The sequence below is a fragment of the Leptodactylus fuscus genome, chromosome 2 (genome assembly GCF_031893055.1).
Source record: "Leptodactylus fuscus isolate aLepFus1 chromosome 2, aLepFus1.hap2, whole genome shotgun sequence".
NCBI lineage: Eukaryota > Metazoa > Chordata > Amphibia > Anura > Leptodactylidae > Leptodactylus > Leptodactylus fuscus.
In genome coordinates, this window is record NC_134266.1 from 103,740,354 (window position 1) to 103,767,502 (window position 27,149).

General features: G+C 44.8%; 1 protein-coding gene across 1 annotated transcript in view; it reads left to right on the forward strand.

The window, feature by feature from the left end:
* The window catches only part of CACNA1S (calcium voltage-gated channel subunit alpha1 S), a 676,496-nt gene extending 649,635 nt beyond the window's left edge, over positions 1-26,861 (forward strand). Inside the window, exons 37-38 of the mRNA XM_075263101.1 lie at positions 26,491-26,615; positions 26,706-26,861. Of these exons, the coding sequence (XP_075119202.1) occupies positions 26,491-26,615; positions 26,706-26,861 (281 nt within the window). The remainder of the gene's footprint in view (positions 1-26,490; positions 26,616-26,705) is intronic.
* The last annotated feature ends 288 nt before the right edge of the window (positions 26,862-27,149 follow it).

The window sequence follows — 27,149 nt, forward strand, 5'->3', positions numbered from 1 at the left end:
TGAGGGAATGGGTGACTCAACAGAGGAAACCAAGCAAGAAGGTACGGGAAGAATTATCACACGAGACCCTCCAGATTTTGAGCCAGTGGGAGAAGTTGTCTATGCAAGAGGGGCTGCTGTATCGCAGAGTGTACTTGGCGGCTGAGCTAGAGGAGCGATGGCAGGTGGTGATACCGCAGAAAATGGCATTACCCCTGGCTCAGGAAGCTCATGAGAAGGGGGCCCACTTTGGACCGGATAAGACGTACCAATGGCTGCAAAGGATAGTATACTGTCCCCAACTTCTCCGGACAGTAGAAAAAGCCTGCAAGTTGTGCCGTGCCTGTGAGCTAAGCAAGTCCCTGACACAGAGAGCGCCAACGCAAACCATTGTTACCAAGGAGCCATTGGAAGTGCTTATGATTGACTATCTGAAGATTGGACATTCACATCGGGGCTATCAGTACTGTCTTGTGATGACGGATCATTTCACCAAGTTTGCAGTGGTGACGCCCACCAAAGATCAAACGGCTGCATCAGCTGCGCAAGCCATCAGTGAAAACTTTATCCAAGTGTATGGCTGTCCCAAACGAATACACTCTGATCAAGGGGCCTGCTTTCAGGGCAGTGTCATGAGGGAGCTGCAGAGAATCTATGGCATGCAAAGGTCAAAAACCACTCCGTACCATCCACAAGGAAACGGAGCCTGTGAGAGGTTCAATCGGACTCTATTACAGATGCTACGCACATTAGAAGATGATCACAAGAGCCACTGGCCCAATTATGTAGCAGAATTGGTGTGGACTTACAATAATCGTGTTCACTCTACCACCGGCTATGCCCCATATGTTTTGTTGTTTGGAAGAACTGGGAGGGGCATCGAGGAATTGAACCTGACTCCCCCTGGGGATAGTGAAAGTCAGAGTGTGGGCTCCTGGATAGACTGCCATCGCAGACGACTGGAGACTGTACATCGCATTGTCACCAAGCGACTACAGGAAAAGAAACACCCGCCACAAAAACCTGCACAAGAGGTTCCGTTCCAACCGGGTGACAAGGTTCTAGTCGCTGAGAAGCGTCCACAACATAAATTGAGTGAGCGCTGGGAAGTAGAGCCCTACATTGTAGTCAGAAGAACCTTCCCCCATGGACCAGTTTATGAAGTGAAAAATGAGCGAGGGGACCGTACTCGCATTCTCCACCGAAATATGCTAAGGCCCTGTTATTCTGAGGCAAGACCGACTGAAAGCGAAGCTGAGAGCACGCCTGCATCTGTATGTGTCCCCACTGAGGGGGGCTTTGAAGATGAAGATGAAGAATGGTGGCAGCCTCCAACCAACCCAGTCGACTGGGAAGCATCACCTGACAGAGATCCAGAAGATGTAAACCTTGAAGACAGCCTCCTTCCTCCATCTAATCCAGATGCAGGTGCCACCCCTGCAGAAGATGATCTGACCTTTGCCAGAGCCAGCAATGAGAATGCTGTGACCCCTGATATGGCTCAGACCACGAGAGAAGTGGCCATGGCTCCACGTAGAACTGAGAGGGCCAATGCTGGTATTCCCCCTGAAAGGTATTTGGCAGATGAGTTTGTGTATACTGTTAATAGGGTTGATTATAAAGTATTGACCCCCAAACACCAGGTTGGGAGGCCGAGCAGAAGGTGCTTTCGCATGACCCTATGTAAGGCGTCCAAGGAAAGTATCGACCGGGACGGCCGATGTCAAAGAGGGGGGGCATGTAAGGGGCTTATGGAATAACTGTGTCATTTGTCTGATCTTCTGCTGCCATCTACTGCTGAAAGACTAAATTGCAGGGCAAATCTATTCACAAAAGAACCCCCCCTACAGCTCAGAGAAAGATGGTATGTTCCAGAGAGGAAAAGCGTGTGCATACAGGAAGCTGCAGGCAGAAGGGGGACACATGTCATGCTAGGAGGACCTGCTGCAGGCTGCTTTGCCCATTAAAGACTTTCCTTTGCTGAACAAGGACCCTGAGAGACTTCACTATTCCTGCCTTGTGTCAGCTTGTAAACAGAGGTATGTTGGAGTGTGAGTAGAGTGAGGGGCCATACAGCTCGGTCAAGCATTAAAGCAGCTTTGTGTGCTGGAAGATAAAGCAGGCCCCTGCCTGGAAGATTAATAAGGTGCACCTTGTTACTGACTTACTTTAAGAGAGGCCTCTCCTAGCCAATGCATGCAGGTTCTAACTAAGGACACTAGAGGGGTAACTACCACAATCTGTTGTTCTCACTGTCATATTGAAGTTATATGTTTTGCTTAGCTACTGTATACTTATTTCTTACCTTCTCTCCCGTTCCCATTCCCTTCCCCTCCTTTCTTTATTAAACTGTTATATATTGTTATTCCGTGGCTCTGTGCAGTTACTGCGTATATCATCACCTGCTCCCCATTACAAAAGAGGCAAATGTGGGTAAAACTGTGGATGAGGATTTTGAGAATGTGGAATCCTTGTGGGTGGAATTGCAGGAGGATGTGACCACTAATAAAATACTTTTTAGTATAATCTATAGAACTCTTTACCCCCAACATAATGGATCAGCATTAGAGATGAACGAACGGCGTTCGATCGAATTGATATTCCAATCAAACACCAGGTGGCAAACTCACAAAAAATTTCATTCCCCTCCCACCTTCCCTGGCACATTTTTTGCACCAATAACAGCGCAGGGGAGGTGGGACAGGAACTACGTAGGCAGTGAAAAAAAATCGGAAAAAGGAATTGGCGGCCGGAAACAGATAACCTCCAATTTAGACAAATGGTGGATTTACCATTCGACTAATTTGGGACTGTGAACTATATGAATGTGAGACAGGGACAGATCTACAGGCAGGGTTAGCTAGGGATAACCTTTATTTAGGTGGGAATGTCACTCACCTAGCTCCTTGGGGCTCTATCTTGTCGGGATCCCTGTCAGCTTGCGATATGTGCAAGCTGACTTTTTCCCATAGGAATGCATTGGCCAGCGTTGATTGGCCAAATGCCCGTACACTGGCCAATCAACACTGGTCAATGCATTTCTATAGTGAGATATAGCAGAGCCCGTGCGGTTAGCCCAGCTACTCCAGACACCGGAGATGAAAGAGCTCTGCACTACACCCAACCATCCCTCCAGCTACTCCTCCTATACTAACACGACTAGCTCAGCTTGGCTATTCCTTAGTACTACAACCACACTCATCTGGGCTATTCCTTAGTGTAATGGCCGATCTGAGCATGTTAGTAGTACTAAGGAATAGCCAAGCTGAGCGTGTTAGTCTGCTGCATATCTGCCAGCTCTCCTACACACTCAGCTGGCTATTCCTTAGTACTACTGTCACGCTCGGCTTGGCTATTCCTTAGTGTAATCGCCCAGCTGAGTGTGTTAGTAGTACTAAGGAACAGCGCAGCTGAGCATGTTAGTACTATAAACCCCCCAACCCCCCCAACCCCAAACCCCCCGGTGTCCGCTTACCTGCAGCTCCCTGTTCTTGGTCAACTTTTGTCCATGGTCCGGGTTTCAGAGCGCCCTGCCCCCCTCTCCCCAACTAGTATTATAGAAAGTCGGGGCTTAGGAGAGTGTGGGTGGATACTGGGCGGGGTGACTTCCCGCCCACACTCTCCTAAGCTCTCCTATATGCAGGGCATTCACCCAAAGCGTATGTAAAAGTTCACAAAATTTTATTGATTCTCCAAAGCAACATCAACATGACATGGGGGAGATATGCCTGGAAACAATGCAGTGATGATCGTTTCGTACCTATAAGGTACTTTTTCAAGCTTGCTATGAGTTAAAACCGAACTGAAGGAGGACTACAAAGAATAGCCCAGTGTTCATTAGAGTGGCCCATAGTGAGAACTACCATCCACGTCATGCTCTGAATCAGATGGTGAAATTATCCACCAATTATCCGTGATCTTAACGTAGTAGCTAGGGTTGAGCCGATCTTGACTTTTCAGGATCGATTTTAAAATCCGATTGCCGATCATTTTTCATTCGAACCCGATCTCGATCCCAATTCCGATCCCAATGCAAGTCTATGGGATTTTTTTATTAATCGGGGATCAGATTTTAAAAGCCAAAAAAAGATACCTAAAAACACATACAAGTTCTTACAATGCACAGAAACAGCAAGGGAACACTTAAATGGCCATAAAAACATTGTTTTCTAATCACTACACAGCGTGGAGTCCAAAAATTGAAGCACATGAGCCTCTGAAAATAGATGATACTTTTTTTTAACCTCGATTTTAGAGATGAGCGAACAGTGTTCTATCGAACTCATGTTCGATCGGATATTAGGCTGTTCGGCATGTTCGAATCGAATCGAACACCGCGTGGTAAAGTGCGCCATTACTCGATTCCCCTCCCACCTTCCCTGGCGCCTTTTTTGCTCCAATAACAGCGCAGGGTAGGTGGGACAGGAACTACGACACCGGTGGCGTTGAAAAAAGTAGGAAAAACCCATTGGCTGCCGAAAACATGTGACCTCTAATTTAAAAGAACAGCGCCGCCCAGGTTTGCGTCATTCTGAGCTTGCAATTCACCGGGGACGGAGGTTTCCGTCCATTTAGCTAGGGCTTAGATTCTGGGTAGGCAGGGACAGGCTAGGATAGGAAGGAGAAGAGAACCAACAGCTCTTGTAAGAGCTAAATTCCAGGGAGAAGCTTGTCAGTGTAACGTGGCACTGGCCGCAACCCAGCTTTCCCAGCATCCTGAATGGAATACACTGACAGTGTATTCCCGTATACCCCATATATACATCCCAAATCCCCGTTCCAACGGTGTGCCCCCCCCCCCCTTCACCCCAGAAATACCCTGCAAGTCCCCTAGCAATAGAATTGGGGCTACATACACCCACTATTTTTCCTACTGCCATATAGTGCCATTGTCTGACTGGGAATTCAAAGAATATATTGGGGTTACATATAACTTCAATTCCAGGGAGAAGCTTGTCAGTGTAACGTGGCACTGACGGGCTCAATCGCCGCAACCCAGCTTTCCCAGGATCCTGAATGGAATACACTGACAGTGTATTCCCATATACCCCATATATACACCCCAAATCCCCGTTCCAACGGTGTGCCCCCCCCCACCTTCACCCCAGAAATACCCTGCAAGTCCCCTAGCAATAGAATTGGGGCTATATACACCCACTATTTTTCCTACTGCCATATAGTGCCATTGTCTGACTGGGAATTCAAAGAATATATTGGGGTTACATATAACTTCAATTCCAGGGAGAAGCTTGTCAGTGTAACGTGGCACTGACGGGCTCAATCGCTGCAACCCAGCTTTCCCAGGATCCTGAATGGAATACACTGACAGTGTATTCCCGTATACCCCATATATACACCCCAAATCCCCGTTCCAACGGTGTGCCCCCCCCCACCTTCACCCCAGAAATACCCTGCAAGTCCCCTAGCAATAGAATTGGGGCTATATACACCCACTATTTTTGCTACTGCCATATAGTGCCATTGTCTGACTGGGAATTCAAAGAATATATTGGGGTTACATATAACTTCAATTCCAGGGAGAAGCTTGTCAGTGTAACGTGGCACTGACGGGCTCAATCGCCGCAACCTAGCTTTCCCAGGATCCTGAATGGAATACACTGACAGTGTATTCCCGTATACCCTATATATACACCCCAAATCCCCGTTCCAACGGTATGCCCCCCACCTTCACCCCAGAAATACCCTGCAAGTCCCCTAGCAATAGAATTGGGGCTATATACACCCACTATTTTTGCTACTGCCATATAGTGCCATTGTCTGACTGGGAATTCAAAGAATATATTGGGGTTACATATGACTTCAATTCCAGGGAGAAGCTTGTCAGTGTAACGTGGCACTGATGGGCTCAATCGCCGCAACCCAGCTTTCCCAGGATCCTGAATGGAATACACTGACAGTGTATTCCCATATACCCCATATATACACCCCAAATCCCCGTTCCAACGGTGTGCCCCCCCCACCTTCACCCCAGAAATACCCTGCAAGTCCCCTAGCAATAGAATTGGGGCTATATACACCCACTATTTTTCCTACTGCCATATAGTGCCATTGTCTGACTGGGAATTCAAAGAATATATTGGGGTTACATATAACTTCAATTCCAGGGAGAAGCTTGTCAGTGTAACGTGGCACTGACGGGCTCAATCGCTGCAACCCAGCTTTCCCAGGATCCTGAATGGAATACACTGACAGTGTATTCCCGTATACCCCATATATACACCCCAAATCCCCGTTCCAACGGTGTGCCCCCCCACCTTCACCCCAGAAATACCCTGCAAGTCCCCTAGCAATAGAATTGGGGCTATATACACCCACTATTTTTCCTACTGCCATATAGTGCCATTGTCTGACTGGGAATTCAAAGAATATATTGGGGTTACATATAACTTCAATTCCAGGGAGAAGCTTGTCAGTGTAACGTGGCACTGACGGGCTCAATCGCCGCAACCTAGCTTTCCCAGGATCCTGAATGGAATACACTGACAGTGTATTCCCGTATACCCTATATATACACCCCAAATCCCCGTTCCAACGGTATGCCCCCCACCTTCACCCCAGAAATACCCTGCAAGTCCCCTAGCAATAGAATTGGGGCTATATACACCCACTATTTTTGCTACTGCCATATAGTGCCATTGTCTGACTGGGAATTCAAAGAATATATTGGGGTTACATATGACTTCAATTCCAGGGAGAAGCTTGTCAGTGTAACGTGGCACTGACGGGCTCAATCGCCGCAACCCAGCTTTCCCAGCATCCTGAATGGAATACACTGACAGTGTATTCCCGTATACCCCATATATACACCCCAAATCCCCGTTCCAACGATGTGCCCCCCCACCTTCACCCCAGAAATACCCTGCAAGTCCCCTAGCAATAGAATTGGGGCTATATACACCCACTATTTTTCCTACTGCCATATAGTGCCATTGTCTGACTGGGAATTCAAAGAATATATTGGGGTTACATATGACTTCAATTCCAGGGAGAAGCTTGTCAGTGTAACGTGGCACTGACGGGCTCAATCGCCGCAACCCAGCTTTCCCAGCATCCTGAATGGAATACACTGACAGTGTATTCCCGTATACCCCATATATACACCCCAAATCCCCGTTCCAACGGTGTGCCCCCCCACCTTCACCCCAGAAATACCCTGCAAGTCCCCTAGCAATAGAATTGGGGCTATATACACCCACTATTTTTGCTACTGCCATATAGTGCCATTGTCTGACTGGGAATTCAAAGAATATATTGGGGTTACATATAACTTCAATTCCAGGGAGAAGCTTGTCAGTGTAACGTGGCACTGACGGGCTCAATCGCCGCAACCCAGCTTTCCCAGGATCCTGAATGGAATACACTGACAGTGTATTCCCGTATACCCCACATATACACCCCAAATCCCCGTTCCAACGGTGTGCCCCCCCCACCTTCACCCCAGAAATACCCTGCAAGTCCCCTAGCAATAGAATTGGGGCTATATACACCCACTATTTTTGCTACTGCCATATAGTGCCATTGTCTGACTGGGAATTCAAAGAATATATTGGGGTTACATATAACTTCAATTCCAGGGAGAAGCTTGTCAGTGTAACGTGGCACTGATGGGCTCAATCGCCGCAATCCAGCTTTCCCAGGATCCTGAATGGAATACACTGACAGTGTATTCCCGTATACCCCATATATACACCCCAAATCCCCGTTCCAACGGTGTGCCCCCCCACCTTCACCCCAGATTTCTTGACTTGCAGGGTATTTACCCTGCAAGTCCCCTAGCAATAGAATTGGGGCTATATACACCCACTATTTTTCCTACTGCCATATAGTGCCATTGTCTGACTGGGAATTCAAAGAATATATTGGGGTTATAAATACCTTCAAGTCCTGCCACTGCCATATAGTGCCATTGTCTGACTGGGAATTCAAAGAATATATTGGGGTTATAAATACCTTCAAGTCCTGCCACTGCCATATAGTGCCATTGTCTGACTGGGAATTCAAAGAATATATTGGGGTTATAAATACCTTCAAGTCCTGCCACTGCCATATAGTGCCATTGTCTGACTGGGAATGCAAAGAATATATTGGGGTTACAAATACCTTCAAGTCCTGCCACTGCCATATAGTGCCATTGTCTGACTGGGAATTCAAAGAATATATTGGGGTTATAAATACCTTCAAGTCCTGCCACTGCCATATAGTGCCATTGTCTGACTGGGAATTCAAAGAATATATTGGGGTTACAAATACCTTCAAGTCCTGCCACTGCCATATAGTGCCATTGTCTGACTGGGAATGCAAAGAATATATTGGGGTTACAAATACCTTCAAGTCCTGCCACTGCCATATAGTGCCATTGTCTGACTGGGAATTCAAAGAATATATTGGGGTTACGTGCACCCACAATTTTTGCTACTGGTATATAGTGCCAGTTTCTGAGTGGAAATTCCCCAAATAATTTGGGGATTCATTCACCCTACATCTCAGGCTCTTGCTATATTCACCCAGGTTGTCAGTGCTGCACCAGCTCGTTCCCAGACAGCTCGGCCCGAAAAACACATTACCTATATAGAGGATTTGGACAATGAAGACAACATGTTCTAAATCTAATGTCTGCACCTTCTCCAGAATTAAAATGAAGGCAGCTATTAACTTTCAAATAGCACTGCACAAAGGAAGATCTTATCAGCTTGTCTCATGACATGCTACTAAGAAGTGTCATTTGTGTATCTCAATGTAAATATAGTTGTATAAGCTTGTTGGGTTTTAGGCACTGCCAAGTTATTTATTACCACCCGCTCCCTTATAATGATGACGCCAAAGTCACTGTGGGTGTTCAGAGCTTTGGTTGACATTTGTCTTGCTCTCTGTCGGTACCAGCTGTCTTTTTGGATACCGTAAAGTTATGTTGACTTTATTAACAGCTATAGAAGCTTTAGCCAGGTTGTGACGGTGTGTAACCCTAACAACACTAAGTGGGATACACATTAATAGTCAGTCTATGTACGCTAAACGTATCACTGAAGTAATTTTTTTTCCCTCTCCCCTAATATAAGAAAGGAACAGACATTAGACCTAGACCGGGGTTCGAGGCTTGTAAAAATCCAGTATTATTTGTTCTTCATGATGTGAAATATGTGTTGAAAGCAACCCAAGATGAAGTCAGCCATGTGTGCCAGTGTGTTACTTGGCATGCCTTTGCTGGCCCCAACTGTAAGGGTCACTCTCCATTTCCTCCATTTTCCACTCCCCTTCACACCATTTGTGGTGAAGCAATGGGATGCACTGAAGTGCACCCTCTAGCCTCGTGTGGGACAGGGACATCAGATGCCACTCCAACCCCCTCGTCTTCCTCCGCCAGCCAACGGTGCGAAGATGAGAGGAGTGTGCTCTGAATGTTTTCTGCCTAGCAGTAGCCAATAGCTAATCAGTTGCTCAACCATGAGTGGCCATGGGTGGCAGACTTATGTGAAATCCCATCCCATCCATTGCACTGGACACGAAACATTAGCATGCGCTCATCACAACTCTGGATATGGCAGCTGCGTTAAGCAGGTGCAGGGTACAACACAGACCAGGCCCGAGCACCAGGAACAGGTGTTAGAAATACTGCAGCATCCGCCATTTCCTTCCAATTATGGGGTTTTGGACCCGCCACCGACTTTTCTGGACCTCAGTGGGGATCATGAGACACAGTTGCCATCAGGGCAAGCTGTGGTCATGTGCGGTTTGCAGTAAGGGGACAGTGCGCAATTGGAAGAGGAGTTGGTGGATGACGAGGCCACCGACCCCACATGGACAGGGCTGATGTCTAGGGGCTAAAGCAGTGTAGATGTACAGGGAAGGTAAATCAACAAAAAACCTGGGTAGAAGCAAAGGCATAAACTGGGGTGATGTTTAGGGGCTAAAGCAGTGTAGATGTGGAGGGAAGCTAATTCAACAATAAAACAGGGTAGAAGCAAAGGCATAAACTGGGGTGATGTTTAGGGGTGAAAGCAGTGTAGATGTGGAGGGAAGCTAAGCAGCAAAAACAGTGGGTAGAAGCAAAGGCATGCAAAACTCTACCCTGTTGGAAGACTTATTCCTAGGTCTGGAACACGTTAATGGCCCCCCTGGACAAATTACTGCCACTCAGGGGCCTAGTGTCACCAGGAGGGACAAGTATAAGCGCATGTTGTGGGAATACCTGGCCGACACCAGCTCTGCCCTCTCGGATCCCTCTGTGCTCTACAGCCTACACTTATTTTCTCATCTTTTTTTCTGCACTGCACATCTCTTGCCTACTTCCTTTGGGATCTCAGAAGTGGTGGTCTCAGTGCTGAGAAACACATCTGAGTCCCCAATGCAATATGCATTAAGAGAACCCTGGAGCCTACCATAGTATCGAGCCTGGCTAAATGCAGAGAAAGATTTTGGACCACTTCCAGAGATGGTAATTTCAGTGCTGCAGTTGGCAATGGATGGTGTAATGGGATTAGCTGAGGGATCGCTGTCTTGACCACTTTTTGGCACAAAATGAAAGTCCAATCCAGCCAAGTATGGTGCAAGGATATGATGCAAGGACACCTACATATCTGTCTGTGACACATTGGGGAGTTCACCCTCATCCGCCCTTTTGGCCTGCACCATAATGCGCCTCTTCCCAGCTTAAGCTAAGCGCTGAATTTAGGGACCGCCTCATGTTTGGGGGAAAGTGCTGGTGTGGACGGCACAGTGAGGTGGCGCAGTAGACACTCTGCCCAAAAAGGGCAGAGTGTCCCCCAGCCGGGACTCCAACATCTCCTGGGCCAGATTTTTTGAGATGAGGCCGTTGAAGCCTTGGGCATGTGGGGGGGTTGTGCTGTACTTTAGCATGAAATGAAAGGCCTGGGAGATGGGGAGTTGCTGGGAAGAGGCGCATGATGGCGCGGGCAAAAGGAGAAGTGGCAGGAAAAGGGGAGGATGAGGGAGAAGTCAACAAAGTGGCGGAGGCAGATGAAGTGATGTCCTGGCTCGTCCTCTGGAGTGCATCGCCAGCACTGTGAGCAGAGGCAGTGGCATGAACGGCGGGCGACGTTTGTCCTGCCGTTGCTGCCTGCCACTGATTCCAGTGCTTGGATTCCAAATGACGGTGCATTGAAGTGGTGGACAGGTTGCTCTTCTCAGGGCCCCTACTCGATTTCGAGAGGCAAATTGTGTAGACGACACTATATCTGTCCTCGGCGCATTCCTTGAAAAAACTCTACACCCTCGAGAAACGTGCCCTCGATGGGGGAGTTTTTCTGGAGTGGGTACAAAAGGGAACATCTTCGGACATTCCGGGTCTGGCCTGGCTTCGGCGAAGCTGCTGACCTCTGCCTCTAGCTACCCTTTTTGGTGCTGCACCTGCCTCAACATCCACACTACTTTCCCAGCTTGACATCCGCCTTGTCCAGGTGGGGTCGGTGTCCTCGTCATCCACCACCTCCTCTTCCAACTCCTGTCTCGCCTCCTCCTCCTGCACAATGCGCATGTCAACTGGCTGCCCTGACAGCAACTGCATCTCATCGTCGTCGATGAGGGTGGGTTGCTGGTCATCCGCCACCAAATCGACCGGAGATGGAGGAGACTCTAGTGTTTGAGCATCTGGACACAAATACTCGTCTGTTAGGTCCATGGAATCGCGAAATGGAGGGGCAGGTTGCGGTACAGTCAAAGGAAGGGAGAACAGCTCTGGGGAGCAGGGACAGTTGGGGTTATTGTTCTTGGAAGATTGAGAATTTTGGGTGGAAGGAGGACAAGACTGTTGGGTAAGAGGAGGAGAGGAGGTAGAGGCTGACTGGGTGGTGGACAATGTGCTTTAAGCGTTATCCGACAGCCATTGCAAGACCTGTTCCTGGTTCTCGGGCCTACTAAGGCTACTAAGGTTAATGTTGAACTTTTGTGCAAAGCGCAGAACTTAGGGCCCGCCTGATGTTAAGGGACACACGCTGGTACAAGGCTCAACTCACCCTAAGGGCCAAAAGCACTGCTGGTGCAAGGCTCTACTCCTGCCAAGGGCCTCAATCTCTGCTGCTGTTAGCTCAGCTTAAGGTCCTGTAACTTTGTTTGGAAGGGCTCATGTTAAGGGCTAGAAAAGTCAATTTTGGAAGGTCTTACCACATCACACACACACACACACACACACACACACACACACACACGATGACAGTTGTGGGTGAGGACTAAAGGATTTCCCATTGCCTATTCCATCTGTGGTTGTCATGGTTTAAAGGGGTGGTTGTTACTGTTTGTTGAGCTTAAATTAGGGTTTGTGTCCATCCATTTGGGGAGTAAAGAAGGTTTCCAGGTATTTTCCCACTTTGATAGAGGTTTTTTGGAATGTGGAAAGTGTGTAGTTGTTAGGCTGTGATAGTGGGGTAATAGATGGTCTTTGGTGTGTTAGATGCCCCCAGACATGCTTCCCCTGCTGTCCCAGTGTCATTCCAGAGGTGTTGGCATCATTTCCTGTGGTGTCATAGTGGACTTGGTGACCCTCCAGAGACGGATTTGGGTTTCCCCCTTAACGAGTATATGTTCCCCATAGACTATAATGGGGTTCGAAAACCGTTCGAACACACGAACAGTGAGCAGCTGTTCGAATCGAATTTCGAACCTCGAACATTTTAGTGTTCGCTCATCTCTAGTACCGATACTGATCACAGCTGTTAACAATTTAGATGCCATGGTTAAACATGACTGTAGCATCTACAGTGTGCAAGCGCCATGTGAGCCGCCATTTTTTACTGATCGCTGCCCTCTGATGATGTTCTTTTACTGATCGCCACCCTCCACAATGTCATCAGAGGGTGGCGATTGGTTACCTTTTGAAGGCTCCCAGGCTTGTCATTGCCATAGGCAGTGTGCAATAGAAGTGTATGGATTTTAATATTCACTGCAATACATCAGTATCTACTAATGCAATACATTGTTTATTCACTGCAATAGTAATTTATTGCAGTGAATAACCAATGCCTTGCATTACTACATACTAATGTATTGCAGAGAATAGTAAAATCCAGTAGAATGAGTGATCAGACCACTAGGATTCAATGTCTCTAAGCATAAGGGCTAGTTCACACGTAGGCAAAGGGGCGGATTTTGACAGCGGATTTCGCTTCAAAATCCGCCCCTTTACAATGGTGGTCTATGTAGACCCCCGGGCTTGCCCTTTCTTCAGGCGGAAGCCGCGCGGCTTCCACCCCCGGCAGCTCCCTCCTATGTCGGCTCATTCATTTGAGCCGACAGCGGAGGGGAAAGCCGCAACCGCGATGGTCGCGGCAGGCGGGTTTTGACAAGAGAGAGACGCGGATCACCGCGTCTCTCTCGGTGTCAAAACCCGCACGGGCAGTTCACGTGTGAACTGACCCTTAGGGTCTGAGCATTAAAAAAAAAACTAAAAAAACCCCAACATTTTAACATACAGAAGAATATAGAAACTCAATTGCAAACATGTTTCAATGTTTCAGGTAATGCACACAGATAGAAATATTAGGTTGATGTAAATCTTAGCATGCAGTTGGGTCTCAGTCAGATATGTAGATGATTTGATTAGATGTCATACCACAGAAAAGTGTTTGTTCTTTTTTTGCTCCGTTTTTTTTAGCCAAAGTCAGGAGGGAATTGAGCAAAAGGCATAAGTATGTGTTTCTTTTATATTTCTGCTTCCTTTTGACCCACTCCTGACTTTGGCTAAAAAAAATGCTGCAAAATTAGCAAAAAAAAAAAAAAAGTAGTTTTTCTGCAATATGGTGCCTCAGTCTAAAAGTGCTTCTCCTGCTGCCCTATAAAATGGCTCTTAGATGCTAATTTTGTGAAGTTTACCTCTTGGTGAGAGATAATTGACTACTAGATAAGCCTTTATAATGCACTTGCTTACATTTTGCCCAGTTGGCAGACTTTGAGAGGGGGCGAATCATTGACTGAGAAAAGCAAAATGGCGGTTTTGTTCTGACCTAGCTGTTAGATGTTGGGAGCAGTGGTTACGTTAGGGGATGCACACATGGCGAACAGGTTCTGGGTAGCCCAGACAGACCACTAGTAGAGAGAATCACTTGATCCACCAAAAATATGAGGAGCTCCCACAGTTTCCTTGTGAACTATCTAGACACAAGTGACACCTTCATTACACACCTCTGTCTCTGCCCAGAAAATTTCCAGGCACTTAACAAAAGGAAGTTTAGTGTCACTATGTCAGTCACATGGATTGGCTGATCACGAGGATCAACCTGGATTGTTATAGACTAGAACCATATTGTCTTTAGTGACAAATTAAGGTTTATATCAAGCTTAAGTATGGATGCCTTAATCCTGCATCACACTACCCCAACTGCTGATGTCATGATCTGAGTAGCCATACCATGCAGTAACAAATTAGGAATGTCTCTACCAGATTGCAAAACTTCTTTGGCCTACGTGTTCTCCAGATTTATTGCCAATGAAGCATGTTGTGCTAGCATCATCAACCTATGAGGATCTACTGGTCCTGCTGCAACATCCGTAGGCAAATGCAGCACGTTATCACTAATCATTTATTTTTTTTCTTGTGCAGCGTACAGCATAAGTAACATGTTACCTTTATTCTGCAGGTCGGTAGGGTTACAGTGATACCTCATTTATATTATTTTTTAATGCGTTGCTATTTGTGCAGAATAAAATTCAATTTAGGGAAAAAATTGATTATTTTTGCATCGCCATTTTTCTGAAAGGCATAACATTTTTATTTTTCGGTAGACAGAGCTGGTTGAGGGCTTATTTTTTGCAGGATGACCTCTGAATTTTATTGGTACCATTTTGGTTTTCATCTGACCATTTGATTACTTTTTATTGAACATTTTGTAAGGCAAAGGTGGTGAATAATCATTATTTTGTGTGGTTTTCTAAGTTTTTTTTTATGATGTTCGCCGTCCGGGTTAAATAATGTTTTAATTTTATTGTTCAGATAATGATACCGGTGATACCAAATATGTAATGTTTTTTTCTATTTTTCTTTATTTTACATAATAAAACATTTTATATGGGAAAATGGGATATTTGGGGCTTTATTTATTTCTAATTTATTTTAAACTTATTTAAACTTTTTTATTTTTACTTTTTTATAACTTTTTTTCTGTCCCCATGGGGGATTGAAGCATTGATCTGCTGATCTCTGCTTAACTACATGTACGTTGCAATACACGTGTATTACAGTGTACAGGAAGCTGTCAGCCTATGTAGATGCACGGGGCTGACAGTTTCCTTTTTGGCAGGATCAACCAGGTACGTGGAGGGGGAAGTGATGGGGCAGACCCAGGGTCTGATCATTACCAACACCGGCACCCCCGCGGGTGGTGCCGATCGGTACCATTATATACCGAAACCCCTGAGATGCATCTCAGGGGTTAACACCCGTGATCGGACCTGGTTCCAACCTCGGGTGTTACAGGGCATTGTCAGCCATATCACACAGAACATAGCCAAATGCCACCACTTGGCATTCAGCAAACACCCTCTAGATTATGGGAAGACTACTTTGATTCAGCATCGCATCCTCAATAGTGACCATCAGCCTATTAAAGAGACATTGTCCAATTCCTCCTGCCATGTACCAGCCCGTCAAGAAGCTGCTAAAGGAGATGAAAGATGCAGAGGTGATTCAAGAAAGTCAAATCCCTTGGGCTGCACCTCTATTGCTATTGAAAAAGAAAGATGGAACTATCAGATTCTGCATCGACTACCAGAAACTAAACAATGTAACCCATAAGGATGCCTATCCTCTCCCATGCATTGAAGAATCCCTCACTGCTCTTGGCTCAGCTGCCCACTTTTCCACCCTGGACTTGACCAGCAGCTACTGGCAGGTACCTATGGTTCCTGAGGACAGAGAGAAAACGGCATTCACTACCCCGATGGGCCTATATGAATTTAACAGCATGCCATTTGGACTCTGCAATGCACCAGCAAACATTCCAGAGATTAATGGAAAGGTGCTTGGGCCATGTCAACTTTCAACATGTTCTGTTGTACCTGGATGACATCATCATATATTCAAAGACTTAGCAAGATCATCTGCATCACCTCTCTGAGGTATTCCAAGTGCTCATTGAACATGGTCTAAAGATCAAACCATCCAAGTGCCATTTACTTAAACCTCATGTCAAATACCTGGGACATGTTGTTGGTTCAGATCCAAAGGTCAAACCTAGCTAAATCTACTGATCCCTGATCCTGAGGACGACCTGTGCTGGATTGCTGAGCCCCATATAGGGATCACAATTTACATTATTATTTTTTATTTTATTTTTAGTATGTCTTTGTAGAATGGGAGGAAATCCACACAAAACCGGGGAGAACATACAAACTCCTTGCAGATGTTGTTCCTGGCGGAGTCGAACCCAGCATTCCAGCAGTTCAAGGCTGCAGTGCTAACCACTGAGCCACCGTGTTGCCTCCTTTGTAATTCTTTGTAAGACTTGGACAAGCTTCTCTTCTGCCACCCAGTCCATGCCAGAAGAGCATCTTCCTACAGGCATTTCTGAGCCAGAGGGCATAGTCCTATGTCCCTGGCCCCTTTGCATGCTCCAGACCTTTAATGGTTCTGCCAGCCTGGGCACCATACCGTCTATATCCACGTGTGTAGCTACATTTCCACGCTGAGCCAAGGTGTGAAAGCTCTTTCTAGGCAGAAGCATTGTTACTTGGACTGTGTATTTCTTAATGATCATCACCCCTAGCCAAGGAGCCAACACCTCTGCCCAGAGCTGCGATGGAAGCCTTTCACGGGTGGCCACTCTTTCAAACCCAGTCAGATAGGCCTCTACGTCGTCCTCTGACGTCATCTTGGTCAATGCTTTATGGAACTCTTTCCTGGCATCCCGCTCTGGCTTTGCTGGGTCAGCCTTTTGCTGAGCAGCAAGCAACATGGACATCTGCTTGGCCAAAAGACGGTTGGTCTCCTGTTGTTCTGCATTAGTCTTTGCAAATTTCTGCTGTAACTGCTGGTTAGTCTCTCGCTGTACTGCAGTGGACTCTGCATCTCTTCTGTTAGTCTCTTGTTACGCTGCAGTAGCCTGCTGATGATGATTAGCCAGTACCAGCTGTTTCACAATCTCCTCCATAGCTGTGGCTTTCTATTTCAGTTTGTTTATGTCTCAGTGCACTTATGCCCGCATCCGAAGCACCATATGTGGGGAACCGCTCAGGTAGCAGTGCAGGAAACAGGGACACAGACACTAGATTGCACACGAGTTCAGGCTTTATTCACATGTAACGCATACACTGCTTTTGCAGTTGAGCCTATATAGCCTGACTTAATTGCTGTGTATCTTCCTTAGGTTTTGGGGGGGTACACACTGTGGATAGCTGGATTGAGCGTATATAGCCTGACTGAATTGCTATGTATCCCACTTTGGCGTTTGGGGGTACACACCATGGATATCTGGATTGAGCGTCTATCGACTCCTCTCCATGCAGTATAGCTCTGAAAAGAGCTGTTGTTGTTCTTCAGTTTTTCCCTGCCTAGCAGAATCAATCTAATCCCTTTCTAGCCCTCAGCAGCATGTCTGTCCCTACCTCTCAGCAAGCCGCAAAATGAGACGGAGAAGGCGGCGACTGTTCTTATAAATCCAAGGTCAACTGAATTTGGCAGCCAATGGCTTTTTCCAATTTTTTTCAATGCCTACGTTGTCGTAGTTCCTGTTCCACCTCCCCTGCACAGTTATTGGTGCAAAAAACGCACCAGGGAAGGTGGGAGGGGATACAAATTTTTACTGCGTCTGCTGCGTGTTATTTGATTGGAATTGAATATATCGAACAGCTTGATATTCGATCAAATACCAATTTGATCGAACGCCGTTTGCTCATCTCTAGTGTCTAAAATATAAAAAAACAAAGGTGTCAGTAGTTGACACCTTTTTTAATGGCTAACTTATTAATGATGACAGATTACAAGCTTTCAAGATAACTCTGATCCATTCCTCAGGTATAGTATAAAAACAATTTCTGAAGGATGCATATTTATGTAGAAAGAGGCACCTGAGAATAAAATAGAAACTGATGAAATAGAATAAAATATAAATTGATACTAGTGAACAATTATCAGTGCACAAGGTTCTTATCAGCTCAAAGAGTGGTTTTTATGGCTGCTTTGATCAGTGATGATTCCTGTAAGAGGCCATAAAACCATGTGGCAAATTCAAGCCCTCCTGGATTGTGTTGAACAGGGTCATGAACTTGTAAATCCTTCTGTCTTTCTTTGATTTGAAGTTTCCCCTTAAAACCAAAATTTTCATGTCATTGGTGATATTGTGATCTTGGTTGCAAAAATGTTTTGTGTACAGGAAGGTCCATTCTCTTCTCTCTAATTGTGTGGTGGTGTGAGTTCATTTGCATTCTAAGTTTCTGACCAGTCTCTCCAACATACAGATTTTCAGTGGGGCATTTGGTTCATATTATTAAATATACTACATTAGGTGTGTTGCAGGTGAAGATACCTGGTATCTTGCAGTCTTGGTTAGAATTGGGGATCTTTATCTTGTCAGTGGTCAGTATGTGAGGGCAGGTTTTGCACCTTTTCTGTCCACACAGGAACGTTCCTGTTGTAGTAGGAGGTGACAGTGCGCTTCTAATAAGATAAGATAATCCTTTAATAGTCCCACAATGGGGAAATTTCAGTGATACAGTTTCATAGATGGTACAGTAGTATATAACAAGAGAGAAAACACAGCTCATGGCAGATAGAGAAACCCTAGGAATCATAGCAACTAAAAAAGAAAGAAACACAGACACACTGCAGGATCATTTAGTTCTCTGTGTGAAGTGATGTTAATAATACCGCCGAATGTGGTTGGAGGACATGAGGCGGGGGGTCACAGCATGTAGATATAACAGGCAAAAAACGTTTGTTTTTTTTTGCAGAGGTGGGGGACATATGCAGCATATGCATCATGATAACATGTAGCAGTCCCTTTGGTAGGTAGTGAGATCTCATGCTCACAGCTGATAGTTTGGTATCTTGCATCAGCACTATTGTCCATTAACCTCAAAAAAATGCCCCAAATGTCCTTCATCACAAGCCCTCCTCCTCCTCCTTTCTTCTTACCACTGTGTTCTGCTGCCCAGAGAAGTCTGAAGCCATCCAGGTAGACAGGCTGCTGCTCTCTTGCCAAGCTTCCATAAACACATGGGGTAGGTGGGTGATGGTAGGTTTCCAGGTTGTAACAGAGTCCCATGTGTCCACAGTAAAAGAAAGAAATATCAGTCCAGGTGCAGGTCTCTCCTCCAGCTTTGTCTGCCGCATGGTGTCCATGTGGTTCTTAGCTCGTGAGGGGATGGCAACAGGCACATGTGCACAACAGGAAAACTCCAGGTCTTGAGTCATTGTCCATGCTTTAACAATAGAAACTCCACAGGGTCTTCCATTCGATTTATAGTTGCTAATTCATAGTGCTAGTTTGCTTAGTTAGAGGATTCTTGAAGATACAGACAAAGAAAGTGAAAAGGAAAGATAAAGGTTGCTCCCAGCTTGGAGCTCTGTATCGAGACAGCTACTCAAGGCGGCACCAGGAAGTACCATATTCCTGAGATTTGGTGGCTGTCTATAACACAAGAGAGGGAGGTCTGAAAATATGAATTTTAAACGGTCATATTTTTGCATTAGTGGATGTAATTTGCGTGTGATATCTCTCAGCATCTCCAGGTGTGGGTTATACGTGATGACCAGAGGTACCCAATTGTTTTCCTGTTTGGTATTGTATTTTAATAACTCCAATCTTGGGATTCTGGTGGCCCTGGTGATTTGGTTTTCAATTGTTCTAGGATGGTAACCCTGCCTCAAGAATGTGTTTTTGAGGTCACTAAGGTCTCTATCCACAGGATCTGAACATATGTGATGGTATCTGATAGCCCGGCTGTAGACAATGGAGTTATTTATGTGTTTAGGATGAAAGCTATCCCATCTTAGGTAGGTAGGGCGGTCAATTGGCTTCCGATACAGTGATGTCTCAATTTTGTTGTTCTGTATCTGAATGACTGTGTCCAGGAAGTTAATTTCAGAGAAGGAGTAACTGAGTGTCAGGTTGATGGTGGGATGGAACTGGTTAAAATGTTCATGGAAGGTTTTCAGTTGTTGTTCAGATCAGTACAACTTAGAATGCAAATGAACTCACACCACCACACAATTAGAGAGAAGAGAATAGACCTTCCTGTAGCAAAACATTTTTGCAACCAAGATCACAATATAACCAATGACATGAAAATTTTGGTTTTAAGGGGAGACTTCATATCAAAGAAAAACAGAAGGATTTATGAGTTCAAGTTCATGACTCTGTTCAATACACTCCAGAAGGGGTTGAATTTGTCACATGGTTTTATGGCCTCTTACAGGAATCATCACTGATCAAACAGCCATAAAGGACCACTCTTTGAGCTAACAAGAACCTTGTGCACTGATAATTGTTTACTTGTATGTACAAATGACCAGTTTCTATTCTATTCCCATGTGCGTCTTTGTATATAAATATGCATCCTTCAGAAATTGTTTTTATACTATACCTGAGGAAGGGATCAGAGTTATCCGAAAGCTTGTAATCTGTCATCATTATTAAGTTAGCCATTAAAAAAAGTATCAACTATTGAAGACTCTCTTTTTTTTTTTTTCTTGTGTCTTGTGTCCAGAAGTCAGTTACCTGCACATTGCACACGGGTATTACAGAGGAATTTAGGGTTGTGGGACACCAGAAACACTAGGGCTGCATATATTCTGCCACGTGACCTTACATACCCAGCCAGCCTAAACAGTGTTACCCCTGGTTATCACATACATATATATAATATATATCACAAAAAATACAGCAAGAAGGCATTGTTGCAATTGAAACTAAACTTTATATGTGTGAATGTAAGGATGATTTATGTAAGTGATTTCAATATTAGACCTAAAGGAGAAGCTTATTGGGGAAAACTGTGCAATTGAAAGGCAGCTTTAGTACCTTGTTGGACCTCATTTACCCTGGATACAAGATTAAATTAATTGGGCATAGAGACATATAGGTTTCAGGTGGTATCCATCCCATGCGCAGCTTCCTGGCTGACGAGTGCAAATTTGCCTCCAGTATTAAATAGCAATGCCAGAATTGATGTTTCCTTTTACATCCCACCCAGAAAGAGTTAATAAAATGTAGTCAATAAGTTACAGGCACCCCAAAATGGTGGCATTGAAAAGTACATCTAATACTGCAAATACCAAGCCCTCATATGGCCACATTGCCAGAAAATAAAAATAAAAATCTAGCTTGTACAATGTGAAGACAAAAACCCCAAAAGTCAACAAATCATTAGGACATCAGTGGCTGCGACTAGAAGGAAATGTATAAGCTGTGTGAGCATTTTCAGGGGACACCCCATATTTAGAGCTTATGAGGGAGACTACACCAGCGCTGATCCCCCATAATGAGGGGACAGGCACCTCAAAGTTACAGGCACCTCAAAATGGTGGCATTAAAAAGTACATCTAATACCGCAAACACCAAGCCCTCATATGGCCACATTGCCAGAAAAAAAAAAAAAAGGCTGTATAATGTGAAGACAAAAACCCCAAAAGTCGCCAAATCTTTAGGACATAAGTGGCTGCGACTAGAAGGATATGTATATGCTTTGCAAGTGTTTTCAGGGAACACCCCAGATTTAGAGCTAATGAGAAAGAATACACCAGCGCTGACCCCCTAGAATGCTCCTCTTCCCTGTCTGTGTCATAGGAGCTACTGGGAAAATAGAATGGGATTTGGTGTGCCCAATTTACTCTGCACAGCTTACATATTCACTTTGGGGTTACTAATGCTCACTATATCACTTGATAAATTCTTTGAGGGGTGCGGTTTTCAAAACGGGGTCACTTTCTATAGGTTTTCACTGTTGTGACTCCTCAAGGGCTTTGTAAATGCGACATGGTTCCTGAAACTAATCACAGCCAGATCTGCCCTCTAAAAGATCCTTGGCGCTCCTTCCCTTCTGCATCTCGCTGTGCGTCCATATATTAGTCCATATATTGGGGTACTATGGTATTCCAGAGAACTTGCATAACAAATTGCGGGATGCATTTTCTCCTTTAACCCCTTGTGAATGTGCAAATTCTAGGGCTAAACGAAAATATTAGTAAAATAAAATCAAATGTGTAAATTTCACCTCCATTTTGTCTTAATTCCTGTTAAGCACTTATAAGGTTGAAATACTAGGTATATGTTGTTTTGGCTTATTTTAGGGGGTTGCAGTTTTGAAAATGGGGTGATTTATGGGGGGTTTAATACAAGGGTCTTTCAAACCCCCTTCATAATTGGATTAGTCCCTTAAAAAATGGGTTTTGGAAATTTCTTGAAAATTTTGAATATTTTTGCTTCACTTGTAAACCTTATAATGTCCGCAAAAAATAAAAGGGTGACTAAAGTTTGATGCCGACATAAAGCAGAGATTTGGGACATGAGATTTATGACATAATTTTTTGCGGTTCGACTATCTGTATGCAATGCACATCATTTCAAACTTCATAAAATGCATATTTTTCAAAATTTCCTATTTTTTCATAATTAAACACAAAACATATCAACCAAAATTTAACACTAACATGAAGTATAATGTGTTACGAAAAAACATTCTCAAAATCACTTTGGTAAGTTAAAGCATTCCAAAATTATTGCCACATAAAGTGACACATGTCAGTTTTGAAAAATTGAGCTTGGTCAGGAAGTCAAAAAGTGCCATCGGCGGGAAGGGGTTAAGCTCAGTCCACCAGGATGGTATAGAAGACTTGTTAGGGTTCTTCTCAGTGGCTTTCATGGATTTCTGGGTTGCAATGATGTCATTAGACAAAACATCTTCAGCAGATAGTTGGTATAACTGGCCAAATTGACAACTTTTTTTTTTCTTTTTTAAATGTAGATTGTGAGCCCCACATAGAGCTCACAATGTACATTTTTTTCCCTATCAGCATGTCTTTTGGAATATGGGATGGAAATCCATGTAAACACGGGGAGATCATACAAACTCTTTGCAGATGGTTTTTGCTCTTGGTGGGATTTGAACACCAGGACCCCAGCGCTGCAAGGCTACAGTGCTATCCACTGAGCCACCGTGTGGCCCCTCAACTTAACAAAACTTGTGGAGGTTAACTGGTGTGTCACCCGTGTTATTAATTGTACAGAGATCTTACCAATGGAGATGGTCACTATGCTGCGAGCAGCACTCACCAGTGGTTGGGAATCAAAAACAAAATCCTCATAGTCTTCGTTTTTGACACCAGGACAGGCGTGACACCAGATCATGGTTTCAAAGTTGGGTAGTAGAGTCACAGGGTGAGTATCCCGGATTCAGACATGGCAGATTTCACCTTTATGATTGGCAAACTTCTGATGAGCAACAAGCACTTTGACATGATGCTGGATAGCTCTCTTGTAGGAAGAAGAAGCAGTAGGGAGAGAAGCATACAAGGCATCTAATATTTCAGTAAAACAGTTGCATAGTACATTCACGCCTAGCACTAAGGCAGCAGAACCCTCATCCTCTACATCTGTGACTATAACACCTTGTTGTGGGAGATGGCTGTTGCCAATGTGGATGGTGGGTTCCCTGTATCCCACCTGTGGAATAGGCTGACCATTGCTAGCTATTACATGTAGCTTAACGTCATCAATGGCTTTAGACAAGTCAATTGAGTTCCAATATTTAAGAAAAACATGTTTCTGTAGGGTAGTAACTTGTGATCCAATGTCCACAAGAGCCTCAATTGGAACACCGTCAATCCACACAGGTGGGCAGGGTGCAATGGTGACAATGGTTGGACCTCAGCCTCGGGGGCATCCTGTTTAACTAGAAGCATTGGGATTTTACATGGCCAGTCTTATGACAGTATGTGCAAAAATATTTTCCGCCACGTGAGGTCCTCCCTGATGGGAGCCTTCCCATGCTTGGGTAGTAGTAACATGGCTCATGTGAGCGTGGATGAGTGGGGGATGGCTCCTGGCAGTGTGGAGTAGCTTGCAAAGTCAATTTCCCCAACTTCTGAACTGCACTATTGACTATTTTGTCCATACACTCCTGTAGACAAGCTACATCAAGAGCAGCATTTTGGGCGGCCTGGTAACACAGGAGGAACACAGGAGGAATCCCACTCTCCATGCTTGGTGGGTGAGTGTAGGCCACAGTAGCTCCACAGGGTGACTCATTTCTCAATACACGTATGGCCAGAGACTTGAAATCAGTAAATGAAAGGCCTGGGCTCTGGACTGCTAGAATGCGGAGCTGACTCTGTACTAGTTTGGAGTCTACACCCTCTATGAATCTGTCCAAGAGCATCTTGTCAGCCTCAGTAGGATTAATAGAGTCCACTTGATGAAGAGTCCTGAATGCTGTCTGCAAAGCTAATACATAGTCCCTTAAAGTCTCACCTGACTGTTGTCGCCTGTTGAAAAGTCTGACTTCTGTAGGAGACTGGGTCTCAAATTCACTCTTAAACTGGTTGAGGATCCTTTTCTACGGTGGTCTTCTCCAACGCTGGTCAGGAACTACTCTCTTGAGATGCGACTCCTTTCAGCTGGCCCAATAAAACATTTGCCTGCTGAGTAGGAGATAAAGGTAAAAGGTAAAACGCTTACAGGATTCTCTCACAGATTTCGGTGAGAGTATGCGGATCCCCTCTATAGCTGGGTATATGGGAGGTCCCCAATAGGATATTCACTCCGGTTGCCACAACAGATGGAACTGTGGCAGAGACATCGCTGGGTGCAGGAGCAGTTGCAGCTTGTGGTACTTGAACATTGATATAGTGAGGCTGTTCATTTGTACTGGGGTCAGACATGTTAAATGGAATGATGACACTGGCCCTTTAAGAAATTTTAGCAGTGACTGTCCTTTTATGAAGTGCGTTGAAGCGGTCAGTCTGTATGTGTTAACTCAGTCCCTTTGATTTGCGCCAGAAGAGTTAAAAGGTTCCCTTTCTTTGTGGAACAGGTACTCACTGTGGCTGATGACTGCACAGTAGAAATCAGCAATATGCAGCAGCAGGCTCTGGATGAGTTCTGATGATGAGCCCGGGTGATCACAGTCTGTTGGGAGACACCAGCGATTGCGGCAGCAGCAGGATAGCAGTGCAGGCCAATTCAAAACAGTGCAGCAATGAATTTCAGGAGCCAGCTGTCATGGCGGGTGTTTTAAGGACACAGTATCAGTTTTGTACAACTCAGCTCACAGTTCAGTTTAGCGCTCCCCCTCTTTGTAACAGACACTCTGATAAGGGTTAAAGCGAATTTTGAGGCAAGGGCTTGATCAACGCTGCTCCAGCAGCAAATATCACAGAAAATTATGCACAGCAAATTATGAGGAAAAACAGTTCCTTAAGTAGAAAACTTGTAGATTTTGGATAGGCACACACTTCTGTTCATGATGCCATAAAAAGAGAAATGTGGTAACCAGGGTTAACACTGTTTAGGCTGGCTGGGTATGTAAGGTCAGATGTAAGGACAGTCAGTGGTGCAGAAATGGAAGATACGTGCAATAGTCTGTTCACACTCTCCTATAGTAATGTCTGCTTGGAGCAGGCAATATACTTGGCTGCTAAGGGTGATGATCATTAAGAAATACACAGTCCAAGTAATAATGCTTCTGCCTAGAAAGAGCCTTCACACCTTGGCTCAGCGTGGAAATGTAGCTACACATGTGGATATAGACGGTATAGTGCCCAGTCTGGCAGAACTATTAAAGGCCTGGTGCATGCAAAGGGGCTAGGAACATAGGACGATGTATCCCCTCTGTAGGAAGATGTTCTTCTGCCGTGGACTGGGTGACAGAAGAGAAGCTTGTCTAAGTCTTACAAGGAATTACAAAGGACTTCTGTACACAGCAGCAATCCAGCACAGGTCATCCTCAGGATCAGGGGTTAGCAGATTTGGCTACGCTTGACCTTTGGATACAACTGCTTTATAAAACATCTCAGTTGGGACTACTGGAGAAGACTTGGCAGCTGAACAAAGCAGTGGAGTAGTCTGAGGGGCTCATCTCCTGAGGGGAGAGATGATGAGGTGATCTTGTCCTGTCTTAGCACAGGCCCCAACTCACTACTGAAGGAACCACACATGCTCCCAGGAGAGAGGGGTGCAAATCTAACAGATTCTAGAACCTTCAGAGGCATCAGCAGATACCATTGGCTGGAAAGATCATGTGACAGACTTTTGGCACGTACCATTACAAGCAAGGAATAAACCAATATTTATGCAAACAGATCAATGTGTCATTTTGGTTATTAGGTAGCAGCAACACAATAAACCTAATGTGAGTTAATGTTGTATAATGTAATGCCAACATGAAGTCATTGTACACTATTATTTAAGGTGTCAGCACTGATTAATATCCCTATGCAGAGCATTGGCCAGTTGCACATGTAGGTCCAATGTACACAGACATAATGGCCATTATGGGACATTGCATATGCATTTTTATATTATTATTATTATTATTTATTATTTTTTTAAGATGATGAAGTGACTGTTGGAAAGTTTTATGCTATCTTCCTGATACAAGAACATTTCCGAAAGTTTAAGAAACGTCAGGAGGAGTATTATGGATATCGACCGAAAATAAATGATGTACAGATCCAGGTAATTTAATGGAATTACATCATTACTAATTGTATGATTAGTTGTACAAGTGCTAAATCCTTTGCATACAAACTTTGTAATTTGCTACAGGCTGGTTTGCGCAATGTGGAAGAAGAAGGAGGTGAAGGTGAACTAAAACGTGCAATATCAGGTGATCTCACACCTGAGGAGGAACTGGAGAGGGCCATGGTTGAAGCAGCCATTGAGGAAGGAATTTATCGGGTGAGAATTACATGTATTAATTAATTCTGCCATTCTCAATGATCAAACATTACTTTGTTATTGTGGATTTTGAACCCCCATATAGGGCTCACAATGTACATTTTTCCCTATCAGTATGTCTTTGTAGTGTGGGAGGAAATGAACGCAAACACGGGGAGAACATACAGACCCCTTACAGATGTTATCCTTGACAGGATTCAACCCCAGAACTCCAGTGCGGCAAGGCTGCAGTGCTAACCACTGAGCCACCGTGTTGCCCCCATGATCAAACATTACTGATTACTAGATGGTTGTAGAAACAATCTGATAATT